This window comes from Entelurus aequoreus, linkage group LG20 (assembly GCF_033978785.1).
Source record: "Entelurus aequoreus isolate RoL-2023_Sb linkage group LG20, RoL_Eaeq_v1.1, whole genome shotgun sequence".
Taxonomy (NCBI): Eukaryota; Metazoa; Chordata; class Actinopteri; order Syngnathiformes; family Syngnathidae; genus Entelurus; species Entelurus aequoreus.
In genome coordinates, this window is record NC_084750.1 from 34,339,150 (window position 1) to 34,359,887 (window position 20,738).

General features: G+C 37.7%; 1 protein-coding gene across 1 annotated transcript in view; it reads right to left on the reverse strand.

Annotated features, from left to right (window-relative positions):
* Window positions 1-16,755, reverse strand: part of slc44a4 (solute carrier family 44 member 4) — a 42,411-nt gene extending 25,656 nt beyond the window's left edge. The window contains exons 1-3 of the mRNA XM_062029988.1: window positions 16,502-16,755; window positions 2,921-2,969; window positions 2,710-2,783 (exon numbers count right to left, since the gene is read on the reverse strand). Coding sequence (XP_061885972.1) covers window positions 2,710-2,783; window positions 2,921-2,969; window positions 16,502-16,541 — 163 coding nt within the window. The 5' untranslated portion in view covers window positions 16,542-16,755. The remainder of the gene's footprint in view (window positions 1-2,709; window positions 2,784-2,920; window positions 2,970-16,501) is intronic.
* Between the last annotated feature and the right edge of the window lie 3,983 nt (window positions 16,756-20,738).

The following is a 20,738-nucleotide window of genomic DNA, read 5'->3' on the forward strand; positions in this document are numbered from 1 at the left end:
AAAAAACATTGCAATAATGAATGGCGCTCCTTCTTTGTTGGGTCGATTGTTACTCAAAAGAATAGAAATTCGACTGGATGGGATCCAGTGACATAACTTAATGAGGTCAAACTAAGCTGCCTGCACACAGACTTTGTATTGACCTAAGATAAGGGATTACGTACTGCGCCTTGGAACAAGTTAGATGACACCGTTAAAATGGTCCAGTATAAGGGAAATTGGCTAGATATGGTTTAACAAGATGATAACCAGGCTGACGCCTTTAGGCAGTGTCCCAATGTACAGCATTTTACAGAACAATCTCTGTCCACACTTTAAAGTGGACTTATGATGATTCTAAACTATTTTAACACACTTTCTTGTGGTATAGACCAAGAGTTCTTAACATTCATGATCTTGGGCCCAACTTTTCCACTACAGAGAGGCCCAAGGCCAACTCAAAAATTACCACTGAATTAGTAATCTTACTCTTGATTTAATCGTTTTCAACAATTTGACCTAACCCACTTACAGTGAACAGTCTTGCGAAATGATATGAAACCATGTGTTGATTACAAATATTATTATCAAGGCTTAGGTCAGGCTAATTACAAAAATAAATTATTAATCAAATATACTGCAAAAAGAGGGACTCATAAAAACTGATGAAAAACACATTCACATACAATTAGACTGTGTTAAAATAGAGAAATTGTAATTAAGTTAATAATAACAATAATTTATGTGTCTTAAAAAAACTGTCAATAAAATTGAAGTGCAAATGAAAATACAGCGTCACCACTTTAGTCATAATTTTGGCCCTTAAGAAACTTTTCTATGACCTTACCTCCAGACTTCTTCTGTTTGTAATTTATAAAAAAATCTTAATTTATATGATATTAATCATCAAATGCTTTTACTAAATTACAGAAATGCTAATAAAACTGTAATGATTTATTATACTGACATCAAGTTACACGAATGTACACTTTATCCAATGATTGTTCTACAGCACAGATCTCAGTGTACAACATGCAAATGTTTTAAGGGGAAATAATTGTAAACTCTGAATGGGGTACACATCATTTCCAAAGCAAGACCCCCACCCAGGCATACAATAGTAGTATAATATATATTTTTGAACTTTCATTGAAAGCGGGCCAACTCGCCTTTATTAGAAAATAATGTAATGCAAATTACTGCGGTCATTTGATTATAATAATAAGACATTTAACTTGTTATGATGTCAGGTTTGGGGCAAGTGTGCTGCTGGTATGGCCACATGGTATGTGAACGTCTGATTCTGCACACATTTTAGTTTAGTACAAGTTAGGGGGAACATTGGTTTCTGGCTGCAAAACAAGTTTACCTTTATGTACCAATAAAGTAACCTAACCTAGTAATTTAATTTATGTTGCGGTTAATCCGTCTTTGTCGAAAAAAACATCCTGTGTAAAATGTAGAGGGCAAATAAACACAGAAGTATTTGTCTTTTTAGAAATCAGAGCAGGCGGGTGGGTATAAAAGCGAGAGGGCATGACACAGGAGGCTGCAGCCTACATTCTCAGCACAATTGAGCGGCAGAAAGGTGCTGGTCAAAAGCATTTAACTTGAATGCCCACATAAATACCGTAATTTCCGGACTATAAGCCGCACCTGACTATAAGCCGCACCAGCTAAATTTAGGGGAAAATACAGATTGCTCCATATATAAGCCGCACCCGACTATAAGCCGCAGAGTTTTGATGTGTAATTAGCGTAGTATATAGGGGTTCCTGCTGCCACGGAGGGGATTGTCGGGACAGAGGTGACTGTTTGGGAACGCAAAGCGTTCCATTTATTAACAATAAATCTTTCAATCATTCAATCAAACTTTCACATCTTTGACATAGCGAACAGCATTCGTGCAGAGTACAAATAATACAACGGTGCAAAGTTTATACAAAGTGCTCGCCTGTACGTTATCAAAATAACCAGCCTACCGGTATATGAAAAGTCAGTCTTTAATCATTGTGTCATTGTCTTCCTCCTGCATACTAAAACCACTGAAATCCTCTTTGTCGGTGTCGGAGAAGAACATGCCGTAAATAAGCCGCACCCTTGTATAAGCCGCAGGGACCAGAACGAGGGGAAAAAGTAGCGGCTTATAGTCCGGAAATTACGGTAAGTATGTCCGGCACATTGTAGTCTGCCCACTGTTAAAAAAGACAGCGACAGAGTCATACAAAACTGCTTGCAGGCTCATGATTTGACGTGTTGGCATTGTTTAACATGAGTATACAACATTCATAGGGTAGAACAGAGAAAAATTATTACTTTGTGCATGCCAAAGTAGTAGTAGGTATCACTATATGTCCTAAATGTAAAGACTTTGGCCAATCAGAAGCCTGAAGAAAATCATATTTAAAGGGTGGCCTGATAATGCAGCGAATTTCAAAAAAAGTTTCAAAAACAAACAGAAAACAACATTAAGGCATAAACGACAAAAGCATCATAGAGGAGGGTAACACATTGTTCCATTGGACATCATTAATAATGAGAGCATCCACAAAAGTCAAAGTGTAACTAACAATGGGTTTATTATTTAGAGAGGTGCAGGAATATAAAACAGTCTATGAGGAAATAAAACAGGAAGAGTGGAGGAAAATATGTGCTATAGATACGTAATGTTTCAGAGTGGGAATGTGACAAATCGACTTGAAATATGTCAAGTAGTGTAGTTACGCTCACCTACAATTCCGACTGCTATGTAGCCAAGGAGGACCACTAGAAACAGCACACAGCAGATGATATCAGTGCACCCTCTGGAAGAAAAAACAGCACAGCAAAATTTACAGTGTTTAGGGTCTTAATTGTGATTCTGTCAATTAATACGAGCTAAGCTTGACCTTCACAGCACATAAGGAAATGCAGTGGGAATTTTTTTTAAATTGAGAATCACCTCTTTTTTATGGGTCCATTAAAGCTAGGATCAAACTCGGCCGGTTCACCTGGGACAGAAAAAGCAGACAGTAAATATTTGTTCCCACACATACAACATCCACTACTGGCCAGTTGTGGCATTGTGTCATTACCTTATTAAAACCTTTCTTGTTTGTGGGTCCACAGCGTCTTGTGTCATTTTAAAGTTAATACATTACTGTGCTGAATGAATGTGGAATTTTAATAGACCTGAGAAGGAACTATTTGTACTCGGGGAGTGCTTACAGGTGCTGTAAATGTAATCATTACGAAAGAAAAAACTTCCTGGAACAAACTGAATGACTAATTGCAGGAAGGTACATCAACAACAAATATCATGAGGCCACATAAAGAACAACAGGTTATTTTTTTTTATTTCTTTTGAATTTACAATGTTATGAAGGACTCCAAACAGACATAATGAAAACATTGAGAACATTAAATAGCTCGCTATAACAAACAGAATATAACAGACTGCTAGTAGTTTCATTCAAGGTGAGCAAAAAAGTGACAAGAGGAAGCATAATAGGATTTCAACAAAGGAACCTGTTCATCTGCCTCTTGCAATGACACCAGTGTCCGATTTCACAATGTTGTGCATTTGCAGTAAAGGGTGACTTGGAAAAAAGCTCCATGCCAGTTTAACAGAGAACGGCCTCTGCCAGTGTTGGTGTGTGCCATGCAGGGCCAACCTTGGCTAAATGGGAGCGCTAAGCAGAATTTTGTTTGGAGTCTGATTACCTTCCACTGTATTTTGTCTAAAAGTCCACTTTGTAGATGTTTTTGAGCCTGTCTACCAAATCCTCCATCTTGGTAGACAGTCATTCATTCAGCAGAGCATTAAAATATATTTATTGTATCTGGTTTGTGTAAATAAAGTATTTTTAAACAAAAGCAATTGAGTTCTTTGATGGCAAAAGATGGCGTGGTAAAAACAAGTGTTTGCTACTTCTCGTACGTCACCCCAACTCATACTGACTCAGTGTGTGTGGCGACGGAGAGTACTTAGACTTCGACTTAGACTTCCTTTTTATTGTCATTCAAATTTGAACTTTACAGTACAGATAACAACGACATTTCATTTCATTAGCTCATTGTAGTGCAGGATAAAAAAGCAATAAGGTGCATATATACAGGGCCTCTTGGCATGATTTTTCTTAATTTAGAACAGTGGTTCTTAACCTTGTTGGAGGTACCGAACCCCACCAGTTTCATATTCACGAACCCTTCTTTAGCGAAAAACAAAATTCAAGAATTCAAGTTACATGTTTTTTTTACTGGTGCACAAAATGAACTGTGCATGAACATCACCTTGTTCAAAGAACACAACCAACATAGTGCATGAACTCACAACAAATTACACGCCTGCAAATCAGTGTGGCTTCTGCTGTTGCCGTGTCCATAATACGCCGATAGGGACAAGTTTTTATTTACACGATGAGTCAGGTGTGTCTTGACCTCCGCGGCGCAGGCTCCGCCGAACCCCTGAGGCTGACTCACCGAACCCCTAGGGTTCGATCGAACCCAGGTTAAGAACCACTGGTTTAGAGTCTGATGAGCAAGAACGATGATGTCACACTTAATTTAAATACAATTGATGGAATGTTCATATTTTCCTGTTTAGATGAAGAATTAAAGGCCTACTGAAATGAAATTTTTTTATTTAAACGGGGATAGCAGATCCATTCTATGTGTCATACTTGATGATTTCGCGATATTGCCATATTTTTGCTGAAAGGATTTAGTAGAAAACAACGACGATAAAGGTCGCAACTTTTGGTCGCTGATAAAAAAAAAGCCTTGCCTATACCGGAAGTAGCGTGACGTCACCGGAGGAAGGACTCCTCACATTTTCCCATTGTTTACAATGCAGCGAGAGAGATTTGGACCGAGAAAGCGACGATTACCCCATTAATTTGAGCGAGGATGAAATATTTGTGGATGAGGAAAGTGAGAGTGAAGGACTACAGTGCAGTGCAGGACGTATCTTTTTTCGCTCTGACCGTAACTTAGGTACAAGGGTTCATTGGATTCCACACTTTCTCCTTTTTCTATTGTGGATCACGGATTTGTATTTTAAACCACCTCGGATGCTATATCCTCTTGAAAATCAGAGTCGAGAACGCGAAATGGACATTCACAGTGACTTTTATCTCCACGATAATACATCGGCGGAGCTCTTTAGCTACTGAGCTAACGTGATAGCATCGGGCTCAAATGCAGATAGAAACAAAATAAATAAATCCTTGACTGGAAGGATAGACAGAAGATCAACAATACTATTAAACAATGGACATGTAAATACACGGTTAATAATTCCCAAAAGCTTAACAATGCTGTTGCTAACGACGCCATTGAAGCTAACTTAGCAACGGGACCTCACAGAGCTATGATAAAAACATTAGCGTTCCACCTACGCCAGCCAGCCCACATCTGCTCATCAACACCCGTGCTCACCTGCGTTCCAGCGATCGACGGAAGGACGAAGGACTTCACCCGATCATCCGTACGGTCGGCGGCTAGCGTCGGATAGCGCGTCTGATATCCAAGTCAAAGTCCTCCTGGTTGTGTTGCTGTAGTCCGCCGCTAATACACCGATCCTACCTACAACTTTCTTCTTTGCAGTCTTCATTGTTCATTAAACAAATCGCAAAAGATTCACCAACACAGATGTCCAGAATACTATGGAATTTTGAGATGAAAACAGAGCTTTTTTGTATTGGATTCAATGAGGTACCAATACTTCCGTTTCAACGATTGACGTCACGCGCATACGTCATCATATATAGACATTTTCAACCAGAAGTTTAGCGGGAAGTTTAAAATTGCACTTTATAAGTTAACCCGGCCGTATTGGCACGTGTTGCAATGTTAATATTTCATCATTGATATATAAACTATCAGACTGCGTGGTCGGTAGTAGTGGGTTTCAGTAGGCCTTTAATCATAATCCTTATGCAGGTAAAAAATAAAAAAATTAAAAAGTGGGCTTAAACGAGTGTCTTTTAATGTCTTTCTCGCCATCTCTGTGTCGAAGTTAAATTTCGAAGTTGACCAACTTCTCGGTGTATGGCCACAACCTGAAAGTGAACTGAAGTGAAATACATGATTTATAATCAAGAATTAACTTTTACCAGCTCAGAGGCAATGCAGCATTCTCACCGACTCAGTATGTTAATAGCTGCATAATCTAGTTACCTCTCTGTGATCACGGCGCCACTTGAAGTATTTCCTCAGTGTTAGTGCTTATAATAACAATATGCTAATACTTGGTTAATATGCAAGTCACGACATGTAAATGGGAGTATTGTTGGCGGTTTTTAGATGTTTTTAGAGGGTTTAATGGGTGCAATAGAGTACTCTCCTTAGCTGTTTTGCAAGCCACCTCATACTTGTCATATATTGCAAATTAGAATGCATAAAACATTTAAAACATACAGTACAGGCCAAATGTTTGGACACACCTTCTCATTCAATGCGTTTTCTTTATTTTCATGACTATTTACATTGTAGATTGTCACTGAAGGCATCAAAACTATGAATGAACACATGAGGAGTTACTTACTTAACAAAAAAAGGTGAAATAACTGAAAACATGTTTTATATTCTGTTTTTTTCAGAATTGCCACCCTTTGCACACTCTTGGCATTCTCTCGATGAGCTTCAAGAGGTAGTCACCTAAAATGTTTTTCACTTCACAGGTGTGCCTTATCAGGGTTGATTAGTGGAGTTTATTGCTTTATCAATGGGGTTGGGACCATCAGTTGTGTTGTGAATGAGAAGGTGTGTCCAAACTTTTGGCCTGTACTGAATGTGTATTACATAGGGATTGTGAATGATAGGCAAAATCCCAAACAAGTGTAGTTCCCCTTTAAGTTTGTTCAAATTTAAATTGTTATTTTTTTATGGATTTCAGTGACATTCAGGAGTGTTAGTAAAACTCCATGCTACACAATTTTCACGCAACCACAAAAAAAGGTGTCACGGCAAAGCCATTATTTCAGGCTTAAACCCTTTTGCCTCGCTAACGCAGGATGGGTGTCCCCGCAGGCTGGATGGGAGAATACAAATAAGATAAATGTGTAAAAGCGTGTAAAAAAAAAAAAAACACTTACGCGCAGACGGGAGAATAGGGCCCTCAGCAAACAGGAACGTTTTTATGTTGCCGACCCCTGGGTTAGGATATGTTTTTAATTATTTCTTACTCTAATTCGGTCATTCGCGTTTATATGCACTAACTTTCTCAGTTCCGGTGTTTGGAGGGCAGGATTGTGTCGAGCTGTGGACATAGTCACTACTGGTGGGGAGGCTCGTAACTCAGATTATGCTCGCAACTTAGAGCATAACAAAAAGCCGAGAGACAATTAATGGGAATTTTAACATGTTGTAATGTATCATTAATGGAAAAAAATTTTTTTTACTTTTGTATTGCATATCACATAAATAACTAGTCCTGAATATAAGCTACTTCTCTTCTGTAAACTGTTTGCTTCATTTCCACTAGATTGTACAAGGAAATTCAAGCTGAAGATGACCAAGTGTTTCTGGTAAAATTGCAGGTAAGTGTCATGTTCTGTGGTCATGTTTTGTTTAGTTATGTTCTGCTTGGTTTTTGGACACTTTTTAGTTCCTGTTTTCACTCCCTTGCCTTGTCACCATGACGACCATTAGTTTCACCTGTTTCACGTTTTGCACTCGCGCACCTGTTGTCAATCATGTCTGTATTATTTAAGCCGATAGTTGCCAGGAAGTCAGCCTGGCAACATTAACTCTGTTTGCTTCTGCTACCCTTGTCATCCATGCGTTCATTTCAAGCCATTGTTTCATGCGCATTTTTCATGCCACAGTAAGTGTTGTATATTTCATGTCCACAGTTTTTGCCTTTGTGCTAGTCTTTTGTTTTCATTAGCCAAGTTTGTACCTCCGCCTTTGTGCGCGCCTTAAGTTTGTTCCTGTTGTTAGTGTTAAAAATAAATATGTATTTACCTTCACGCCATGTCCACTCCAACTTTACTTGCATCTCGGGAAAACAAACATCCCACAGTCCACGTCTTGACAGTAAGCAAATGTTTCAGTTAATCATTACAGGGGACCGATGATGAATTTCGTCTTTTCTGGCTTATAAACGTTGTTACAATGTTGGATACTCGTGTTAAACAATGCCAACGTGTCAAATCATCAAAAATCTGAATTGACTTTTATAGTTTAATGATGCGTTGAGCCGATGTGGTCCGAGTGTTGACAAGCAGCAAAAGGGCAAAACGCAAGAGTTGCCTGTGGGTTGACAGTTATGACAATGACCCACCTGCCTTTGTTCTGTGTGAATGCGAATGCAATGTTTACTGTAACGGACCGCAGTGCCATTGCAATTTTGCAGCATAACACTTGCCATCCTATTCTTCTGGGGTTTTTTTACATGTTACATAAACTAACATGAATTTACCGGCAAGGGAGGGTTTATTTGCCGTGGCCACACCAAACCTCCCAGAGTGTCAATACTCTTGTGATGACAACAATACAGTATAAGCAAATATCAGGAAGCAGAATTCTAGCTTTTCAGTTCGCATTGACACTGCTAAGGAATGTCTGCTTTTGTCACTGAACCATTAAATTATTTGAAATGTGTTACAATAACAAATTACAAACTTCAAAAATATGGAGATGTCGGGTATTTGACCACAATCGATTAGTTAAGAAAGCTAAGTACTTTCATGGGAGGTGTTGTTATAACTTAGTAACTCGTTGACCACCTTTTGAGGGAAGTCACTCAAGTTAATTGTAAATTGTTAACATTTAAACGAATACGTTAGAGTTTGGTGGAACAATGAATATAGTGTCAATACCAGGGATATTATCGGCATAATACTAGAGCAGGGGTGTCAAACTTGTTTTCATCGAGGGCCACGTCGCAGTCATGGCTGCCCTCAGAGGGCCGCTTGTAACAGTGAATGTAAGAATATGTGTACAGCTCCACTAATGGACATTGAAGTGTTACTTTCAAAGGCAAAATGAAAGTATTGCTAGAAACATAATTTTATATGGGACTTTATTGTATTATATGTATAGTACATTTTCCAAAAAGAAAAACGCATAAAACACCACCAGAATTAGAGATATTACAAGTCAAAGTGATGAAGCTTAGTGTTACGCTCATGACTTGGTGTAACTAAATATTACCCTATAAGATGAAGGCAATCACATTTTATTGATATTTGAAATGTATTCAATGTTTATAAATGCATATTTAAATATACTAAAAGTAAAAAAGGGAATAAATATTCAAAATAAGATCATTAAATGAAATCTAGTTTGGTTACGCCATCATGAGCGCAACACAAGGTTGTAAAAGTTTCAACTACAATTCTAAATAATATGTCAAAAGCAAACTGAAATCAAATACACACAGCTTAAAGATTGATCAATACCTATTTAAATTGAGTAATACATAAATATGATGATTTATCAAAATATAAAATAAATATACCTGAACAGAACGCTCATGATGGTTACACCAAAAAGTAACACTATGAATCGCGTTTTTCCAAGTTTTTGGGGCATTTTTATGCTATTTCCAAGCGTCTCCTTTTTATTATCGTTGATTTTAAATGGTCAAACTAATGCATATTATATATGCATGCCCTAGTAAACAAAACAAAAAGTCATATTTATTTTGATTGTTACATTTTGAAGTACATTTGTGCAGGTGGGTGCGAATGTACCCATTACCAGAGCTGTACACATATAAAAGTATAATCGCCTCATTATATTATTGCCTATGCCTTTGTCCCACATGCCATTAGACTGTACAACTCCTCTCTGGGGGGGAGGAAGGGATCTCGGATGACAGGGGATGCAAAACAATAACAGTGCAATACTTTTTCACAACATGGTCACTACTGCCTAGTTTATCTTGTTATATTCTTATTTTACTGTTATATTTTTATTCTCCTTGTTGCTTTTTATTTTTATTCTTATTGTAATATTTTTCTATTTTGTTTCCATTTATACTTCCATTATTTACTTTTTACTTTTTAAATTATATCTCAATTCTGTACACTGCTGCTGGAATTTTAATTTTCCTGAGGGAACTCTCCTGAAGGAATCAATAAAGTACTATCTATCTATCTATCTACACTACCGTTCAAAAGTTTGGGGTCACATTGAAATGTCCTTATTTTTGAAGGAAAAGCACTGTACTTTTCAATGAAGAGAACTTTCAACTAGTCTTAACTTTAAAAAAATACACTCTATACATTGCTAATGTGGTAAATGACTATTCTAGCTGCAAATGTCTGGTTTTTGGTGCAATATCTACATAGGTGTATAGAGGCCCATTTCCAGCAACTATCACTCCAGTGTACTAATGGTACAATGTGTTTGCTCATTGGCTCAGAAGGCTAATTGATGATTAGAAAACCCTTGTGCAATCATGTTCACACATCTGAAAACAGTTTAGCTCGTTACAGAAGCTACAAAACTGACCTTCCTTTGAGCAGATTGAGTTTCTGGAGCATCACATTTGTGGGGTCAATTAAACGCTCAAAATGGCCAGAAAAAGAGAACTTTCATCTGAAACTCTACAGTCTATTCTTGTTCTTAGAAATGAAGGCTATTCCACAAAATTGTTTGGGTGACCCCAAACTTTTGAACGGTAGTTTATCTTTGGTTATTTTATTTTTGTACATACAAATTGATGGATAACTTGCTTTGAAATCTTAAGTCAAGGTGACAAGCAGATATTTAAGTATTTATTGTTATTTTTACAAACTATCATACGGTATATAATAATTAGGGGTGCTAAAAAATGTTTTTTAATCACATTAAAATCCTGATTTTTTTGGTAATTTTCAAAAATCTAATTTATTCTATTTTTTTTAGACGTATTAATAAAAAATGTGTTTTTTAGGCCATCTCAACGCTTACTTGGTGCGCGTATATGTCATACGTCAACAACCAAAAGGAGGCTGTGTAGCCTGTAAGCTGTTTTGTTAAGGTGTTGTTATTATTATACCAAATAATACATTGCAAAAATCAGTTTGAATCGAGAATCGTGTTGAATCGAGTATCGATTATGAATCAAATCCTCACCCCAAGAATCGTAATCGAATGGCGAGGTGCCCAAAGATTCACACCAATAACAATTGAATATATGTGTATACAGTATATCAAAGTTTAAAACATATATCAAATCTCATGTCAAAATGGAAACAATGATAACATTTAGTAAGAAAGATGAAGTTTGCACATTATTCCCAGGCTTTCGCGGGCCACATTAAATGACGTGTCGGGCCGGATCTGGCCCCCCGGGCTTTGAGTTGGACATGTGTATACTAGAGTGATTAATACATTTATTTATGTATTTCCTCAAGACAATGAACATTGATAACCAATCTGATTAACAGACTGTAAATGAGGCAGATTACAGCATAGTTGCTCATTTACATCTGTAGTCTGAAAACAGAAAAACAGAACACAGTATGGCGATATGACAATATCATGTTAAAAACACAGAGACCCAAAAAATAAAAAACAATGACTGGGAACTTTTAAGAAATAGTTTAATATTAGGGATGTGACGATATGAAAATTTCCTAGTACGGCTATTGTCACCAAAATTATGACGGTTATCATAATTATCACAGTATTGTTGAATGTGCTCAAAAAATACTCATACACTTATAACAAAGTTTTTTTTTAAATCAAACACAATAAATAAATAGCCACACAATATACTTTCTTGGCAGAAGAAATATGTTATATAATAATATTGCTATGGCTACTTAAGAGCTATATTATTTTATTTGAGTGCTTAAATATGTTAATCTTCTTCCGTTTTTAATTTGTAAAAAATTTTTTTATAATGAGAGAGAAAAACAAACAAACATGTGTGGGTGCGTTACGGCCCGTTGGTGTGACGCCATGCAAATTCACTTCTTGTTGTCATATTGCTTCGAGTATCGATCGATCTCTCTGTTTTAAGAGAGCACAGCCTATAGCAGACCAGGTCAAATACGGCTCGTTATGATTCTCAATCCGCCCCGCCGGACGTTGTACATTATTTTTTTAGACCTTTAACATCAAAACTGTAGCCGCCATTATGATGTGCAGTGCTGTTTTTAAATTACCGTAAGTCTTGAACTATAGAAATGATTTCAATGGTTGAAATCTGCGCTTTAGGGTGTTGTACGAGTTATTACGGTAATCTACGTCACAGCAGCTCAGACGAGGAACAAAGCAGAGTGGGCGGGGTTGGTTTTCAGAGCAGCCAGCCCGAAACGTGTGTGTCAGGAACAGATGCGGAAGCAGATTTTTACGTGATAATATATCATCATGTAGGTGTTTATTACCCTTTGCATTCATATTTTGCGGTTTGTTACATTGTTGTTGTGTTTTACTTGATTGTAAAAGGTACACAACTATCGAGGAGCTGGTCTGAGAAGTAAAAGAGAAGCGACGTTCATATGTTGTTAATATTCAGTGTTTTATTGTTCATAGTTAATATTGTAAATCCCACTTTCTTTATTTTAATGTATATTTTGGGTGTGCCATTCGGTAAAAACTGTAAAATTACATTCTGTTTTTTTTAGGTGGACTGTCATAACTTTTTTAGAATTGTGACTTTTGGTATTATCCATCCATCCATTTCTACCGTTTGTCCCTTTCGGGATCGCGGGGGGTGCTGGAGCCTAGTGTTCCTGAAAAACAAGGACCCAAACACACATACTGTACAGCAGATTTTTACAGCTAAATGTGTACATATAATTTATGCACACATACACATTGCCCCCCCCCAGACACATTTTTTCTCTCAAAGTGGCCCCCGAGTCAAAATATTTGCCCAGCTCTGACCTATAGGTTCAATATGCACAATTGAATATCTGAGCTGCTCAGACAGCAATGTGTTTATACTGTACAAGTTTAGATTGAGGAATGTCATTTTTTTTAAATAGAGAAAGTAGTTAATGACTCTTGTATTCATGTCGGCATTCAAGTTAGCCAGCGCTAACTTTTTTCTCCAGTTAATGAGCAGTGTCACCAGTTCGTTCATCAATGTTATCAATCATGGTTTTACGCTAATTTTAATTTAAAACGTTGTTTTTTTTATTGAGATTGAGACTTTTATTAGTAGATTTCACAGTACAGTACATATTCCGTACAATTGACCACTAAATGGTAACACCCGAATAAGTTTTTCAACTTATTTAAGTCGGGGTCCACGTTAATCAATTCATGGTATAAATATATACTATCAGCAGACTACAGTCATCACACAAGTTAATCATCAGAGTATATACATTGAATTATTTACATTATTTACAATCAGGGGGGTGGGATGCGGAGGGGTTTGGGGTGGGGCGGTTAGGTTGGGTTGCTATCAGTCATCAACAATAATATCATCTGAGAAATGGACATTGAAACAGTGTAGGTCTGACTTGGTAGGATATGTACAGTGAGCAGTGAACATAGTGAGCTCAGAAAGCATAAGAACAAGTATATACATTTGATTATTTACAATCCGGGGAGGTGGGATGTGGTGGGGGGAGGGTGTTAGTCTAGGGTTGTAGTTGCCTGGAGGTGTTCTTTTAGTGCGGTTTTGAAAGAGGGTAGAGATGCACTGTCTTTTACACCTGTTGGGAGTGCATTCCATATTGATGTGGCAAAGAAGGAGAATGAGTTAAGACCTTTGTTAGATCGGAATCTGGGTTTAACGTGGTTTGTGGAGCTCCCCCTGGTGTTGTGGTTATGGCGGTCATTTACGTTATGGAAGTAGTTTGACATGTACTTCGGTATCAGGGAGGTGTAGCGAATTTTATAGACTAGGCTCAGTGCAAGTTGTTTTACTCTGTCCTCCACCCTGAGCCATCCCACTTTGGAGAAGTGGGTAGGAGTGAGGTGTGATCTGGGGTGGAGGTCTAGAAGTAACCTGACTAGCTTGTTCTGGGATGTTTGGAGTCTAGATTTGAGGTAATACTAACCGTGGGAAGTTTTACCACGGTTTATCATTATACGGTTTATCGTTGCGTCTCTATTTAAGATCCTTTTTAAAAGTGCAGAAAGTGGGACATCTTCTCTCGATATATTTTCCAGTTCTCTTCTAGGTTTATTTTTTTTATAAATATATATATAAAAAAAAAAAAAATCTCCTCTCAAGGTTCTTCTGCACAGGGGGGTTTAGGAGCAAGCTTTTAAATTAGCGCCAATGGCATTTGCTCAAACTGCACTTTATGTTGTTTGAAAAGTGTTACAGTGTAAGGCACTAATGGCATACATTGTTACATTGTCGTAGGGTTGTACGGTATACCGGTACTAGTATAGTATCGCGGTAGTAATGAATCAAAAACGGTACTATACTCTGTTTGAAAAGTACCAGTTCCCGGGCATGACGGCGCATCATCACGTCGTGACATTGCTGGTTTTCAGGAATAGGTGTTTTAAGACATGGCTGGATAGCTAGCAGCGAACATCCATCCGCAGTCGGCAGTATTTTAGCTACTTCTAAATCACTAATCCTGGTCTCCATGGCGACAAATAAAGTAAGTTTCTTACAAGTATCATCCCTGCAGGACGAGGAATAGCTAAACATGCTTCACTACACACCGTAGGAGGATACAATAGCGAATCTACACCTGACATCCACTGTAATGATACCAAGTGGTTAGAGTGTCTGCCCTGAGATCGGTAGGTTGTGAGTTCAAACCCCGGCCGAGTCATACCAAAGACGATTCCCGGGCGCGGCCACCGCTGCTGCTCACTGCTCGCCTCACCTCGCAGGGGGTGATCAAGGGGGTCACATTCAGAGGATAATTTCACCACACCAAGTGTGTGTGTGACAATCATTGGTACTTTAAATTTCCCTTTTTAGGTACAATAGTGTATCTAGTCGATACTACTATGATTACATCGATATTTTTTATCGTCACAAAATCTTTTTTCCTTTTTTTCAAAATTCATATTATGTTTATAAACTCAGGAAATATGTCCCTGGACAGCTGAGGACTTAAATTCTGACCAATGTATGATCCTGTAACTACTTGGTATCGAATCGATACCTAAATTTGTGGTATCATCCAAAACTAATGTAAAGTATCCAAACAACAGAAGAATAAGTGATTATTACATTTTAACAGAAGTGTAGATAGAACATGTTGAAAGAGAAAGTAAGCAGATATTAACAGTAAATGAACAAGTGGATTAATAATAATTTTTTACAGGTTGTCCTTTATAATTTAGACAAAATAATAGAATGAGAAATGACACAATATGTTACTGCATATGTCAGCAGACTAATTAGGAGCCTTTGTTTGTTTACTTACTACTAGAGATGTCCGATATCGGCCTGCCCAAAAAACCTCCCTCCCCCATTTACACTCATTCACACAAAAGGGTTGTTTCTTTCTGTTATTAATATTCTGGTTCCTACATTATATATCAATATATATCAATACAGTCTGCAAGGGATACAGTCCGTAAGCACACATGATTGTGCGTGCTGCTGGTCCACTAATAGTACTAACCTTTAACAGTTAATTTTACAAATTTTCATTAATTACTAGTTTCTATGTAACTGTTTTTATATTGTTTTTACTTTCTTTTTTATTCAAGAAAATATTTTGAATTTATTTATCTTATTTTATTTTATTATTATTTTTAAAAAGGACCTTATCTTCACCATACCTGGTTGTCCATATTAGGCATAATAATGTGTTAATTCCACGACTGTATATATCGGTATCGGTTGATATCGGTAATTAAGAGTTGGACAATATCGGAATATCGGATATCGGCAAAAAGTCATTATCGGACATCCCTATCCTTCCATCCATCCATCTTCTTCCGCTTATCAGAGGTCGGGTCGCGGGGGCAGCAGCCTAAGCAGGGAAGCCCAGACTTCCCTCTCCCCAGCCACTTCGTCCAGCTCTTCCCGGAGGATCCAGAGGCGTTCCCAGGCCAGCCGGGAGACATAGTCTTCCCAACGTGTCCTGGGTCTTCTCCGTGGCCTCCTACCGGTCGGACATCCCTACTTACTACTAAATAACAAGTTGTCTATTATGTTCACTATTTTATTTAAGGACAAAATTGTTGTTCGATTGCAATAAGAAACATATGTTTAATATACCCTAAGATTTTTCGTTAAAATAAAGCCAATAATGCCATTTTTTGTGGTGCCCTTTATTTTGGTACCGGTACCAAAATATTGGTATCGGGACAACCCTACATTGTTGTATTATAATATTATGATTAATACTATTTATTATCTTTAATAAGTACTATTAGTCAAATTAATATATTTCTGGTTTGTCAACACTCACTCAAAGATATTGAAAACTTTCAAGTAAAAAGAGTCGGTATCGGTTTTGGGGATACTGGTCCTTTCAGATCGATACCAACAATTGTATTGAATTTAATAGATTTCCTCATTGTCAATGAGTCACCGATAAAACAGGTATACATCATGAAATATATAACCACACTTATTCAAAGGTACATCATTTTTGAACTTCTTATTTAATTCCGTGTACCAAGTAAAGGCAAAACAAGGTAACGGGCGACGTCAACTCACCGTACGGAGACTCTGGATTTATCTTGTCTTTTTTGCCCATTTTCCGCCTCTCCTCCCGTCTTCACTTCGTTGGCTTCCCACTCACAGGTCGCTTTTACCTCAACTCGGCCACAAACCGTCCGACGAAAAAGTTTTTAAAAAAGTGGTTTGGCAACAGGCCAGCATAAAAGGAACAAATCTTTTCCTTCCTGGCAGTCGTTGCCACGCAGTGACGTCACACGCGCACCTGCTGGGAGACGTGCACCGGAAGTGGCCAGGTGCACGCGCCGCTTGGGAAATAAAAACATACATTTTTATATTCCAATAAATGATTTTAATATTTTCAAGCGCTTGAAACGAACGAAGGAGTTCACTATGTTGGGCAAATACCTTCACCGAAATGCCAGTTACATCGCATCGTAAAAACGCCAATCACGAAAATGGCGGCGTCAGCAACGTGTTATTGTGCAGCTCTCGATTAAACTTTATTTTAAAATGTGTGACAGAGCGTGAGTATTAGAACACAATTTAATGAACACTTAACATGTTTAAGTATCATTCCTTTGTTCAGTCACTGTACAAAACCCAAAATCAGTGAAGTTGGCACGTTGTGTAAATGGTATAAATAAAAACAGAATACGAACCCCGTTTCCATATGAGTTGGGAAATTGTGTTAGATGTAAATACAAACGGAATACGATTATTTGCAAATCATGTCAACCCATATTCAGTTAAATATGCTACAAAGACAACATATTTGATGTTCAAACTGATAAACTTTTTTTTTGTGCTAATAATCATTAACTTTAGAATTTGATGCCAGCAACACGTGACAAAGAAGTTGGGAAAGGTGGCAATAAATACTGATAAAGTTGAGGAATGCTCATCAAACACTTATTTGGAACATCCCACAGGTGAACAGGCAAATTGGGAACAGGTGGGTGCCATGATTGGGTATAAAAGTAGATTCCATGAAATGCTCAGTCATTCACAAACAAGGATGGGGCGAGGGTCACCACTTTGTCAACAAATTTGTGAGCAAATTGTTGAACAGTTTAAGAAAAACCTTTCTCAACCAGCTGTTGCAAGGAATTTAGGGATTTCACCATCTACGGTCCGTAATATCATCAAAGGGTTCAGAGAATCTGGAGAAATCACTGCACGTAAGCAGCTAAGCCCGTGACCTTCGATCCTTCAGGCTGTACTGCATCAACAAGCAACATCAGTGTGTAAAGGATATCACCACATGGGCTCAGGAACACTTCAGAAACCCACTTAACTGTTGTTAAAAGGAAAGGCCATGTAACACAGTGGTGAACATGCCCTTTCCCAACTACTTTGGCACGTGTTGCAGCCATGAAATTCTATGATAATGATTATTTGCAAAAAAAATAAATAAAGTTTATAAGTTTGAACATCAAATATCTTGTCTTTGTAGTGCATTCAATTGAATATGGGTTGAAAAGGATTTGCAAATCATTGTATTCCGTTTATATTTACATATAACACAATTTCCCAACTCATATGGAAACGGGGTTTGTAAATAAAAACAGAATACAATGATTTGCAAATCCTTTTCAACTTATATTCAATTGAATAGACTGCAAAGACAAGATATTTAATGTTCAAACTGAGAAACTTAATTTTTTATTGCAAGTAATCATTAAGTTAGAATTTAATGGCTGCAACACGTGCCAAAGTAGTTGGGAAAGGGCATGTTCACAACTGTGTTACATGGCCTTTCCTTTTAACAACACTCAGTAAACGTTTGGGAACTGAGGAGACACATTTTTGAAGCTTTTCAGGTGGAATTCTTTCCCATTCTTGCTTGATGTACAGCTTAAGTTGTTCAACAGTCCGGGGTTCTCCGTTGTGGTATTTTAGGCTTCATAATGCGCCACACATGTCTGGACTACAGGCAGGCCAGTCTAGTACCCGCACGCTGTTGTAACACGTGCTGAATGTGGCTTGGCATGGTCTTGCTGAAATAAGCAGGCCGTCCATGAAAAAGACGTTGCTTGGATGGCAACATATGTTGCTCCAAAACCTGTATGTACCTTTCAGCATTAATGGTGCCTTCACAGATATGTACCGTATTTTTCGGACTATAAGTCGCAGTTTTTTTCATAGTTTGGCCGGGAGTGCGACTTATACTCAGGAGCGTCTTATGTGTGAAATTATTAACACATTACCGTAAAATATCAAATAATATTATTTAGCTCATTCACGTAAGAGACTAGACGTATAAGATTTCATGGGATTTAGCGATTAGGAGTGACAGACTGTTTGGTAAACGTATAGCATGTTCTATATGTTATAGTTATTTGAATGACTCTTACCATATGTTACGTTAACATACCAGGCACGTTCTCAGTTGGTTATTTATGCGTCATATAACGTACACTTATTCAGCCTGTTGTTCACTATTCTTTATTTATTTTAAATTGCCTTTCAAATGTCTATTCTTGGTGTTGGGTTTTATCAAATACATTCCCCCAAAAAATGCGACTAATACTCCAGTGCGACTTATATATGTTTTTTTCCTTCTTTATTATGCATTTTCGGTCGGTGCGACTTATACTCCGGAGCGACTTATACTCCGAAAAATACAGCACCTTGGGCACTAATACACCCCCACACCATCACAGATGCTAGGTTTTTAACTTTGCGCCTATAACAACCCGGATGGTTCTTTTCCTCTTTAGTCCGGAGGACACGACGTCCACAGTTTCCAAACACAATTTGAAATGTGGACTCGTCAGACCACAGAACACTTTTCCACTTTGCATCAGTCTATCTTAAATGAGCTCGGGCCCAGCGAAGCCGGCGGCTATTCTGGGTGTTGTTGATAAATGGCTTTCGCTTTGCATAGGAGAGTTTTAACTTGCACTTACAGATGTAGCGACGAAATGTAGTTACTGACAGTGGTTTTCTGAAGTGTTCCTGAGCCCATGTGGTGATATCCTTTACACACTGATGTCGCTTTTTGATGCAGTACCGCCTGAGGAATCAAGTCACGAGCTCCAAATTCTCTGAACCTTTTGATGATATTACGGACCGTAGATGGTGAAATCCCTAAATTCCTTGCAATATCTTTTTGAGAAATGTTGTTCTTAAACTGTTGGACAATTTGCTCACGCATTTGTTCACAAAGTGGTGACCCTCGCCCCATCCTTGTTTGTGAATGACTGAGCATTTCATGGAAGCTGCTTCTATACCCAATCATGGCACCCACCTGTTCCCAATTAGCCTGTTCACCTGTGGGATGTTCCAAATAAGTATTTGATGAGCATTCCTCAACTTTCTCAGTCTTTTTTGAAACATGTTGCAGGCATCAAATTCCAGATGAGCTAATATTTGCAAAAAATAAAAATGTTCATATCAAACATTAAATCTCTTGTCTTTGCAGTCTATCCAATTGAATATAGGTTGAAAAGGATTTGCTAATCATTGTATTCTGTTATTTATTTACCATTTACACAACATGCCAACTTCACTGGTTTTGGGTTTTGTATAATACAAGCAAAATATTTGCCAAATAAAACACAAGAGACTACTTTTGTTGGTCAATGTTGAAAATGTGAAATAACTGAAAACATGTTTTGTATTCTAGTTTCTTCAAAATAGCCACACTTTGCTCTGATTACTGCTTTGGACACACTTGGCATTCTCTTGATGAGCTTCAAGAGGTAGTCACCTGAAATGGTTTTCACTTCACAGGTGTGCTTGAAGCTCATCGAGAGAATGTCAAGAGTGTGCAAAGCAGTAATCAGAGCAAAGGGTGGCTATTTTGAAGAAACTAGAATTTAAAACTTGTTTTCAGTTATTTCACCTTTTTTTTTAAGTACATAACTCCACATGTGTTCATTCATAGTTTTGATGCTTTCAGTGACAATCTACAATGTAAATAGTCATAAAAATAAAGAAAACGCATTGAATGAGAAGGTGTGTTCAAACTTTTGGCTTGTACTGTATATCAAATAGTAGGTTTTGCTATTTACCGTCTGCTCAAAGAATTGTAACACAAGGGAATAATTATTATATTGCTATATTAATATGTAGGTAAATTGATCACACATATGCTGCGTTTTATTATGATCTTGAAAAATGTCAATACTGTAAAAAGTAGCGGTATCTGCAATACTGGTCCTGTATTTACTCGGTACCAGATCGATACCAGAATGTGCCATACTGTATCCCTCAATGCAAGTAGGAAAGTACATTTCTGAATCATTTTCATGTCTTTATATGCACCCTC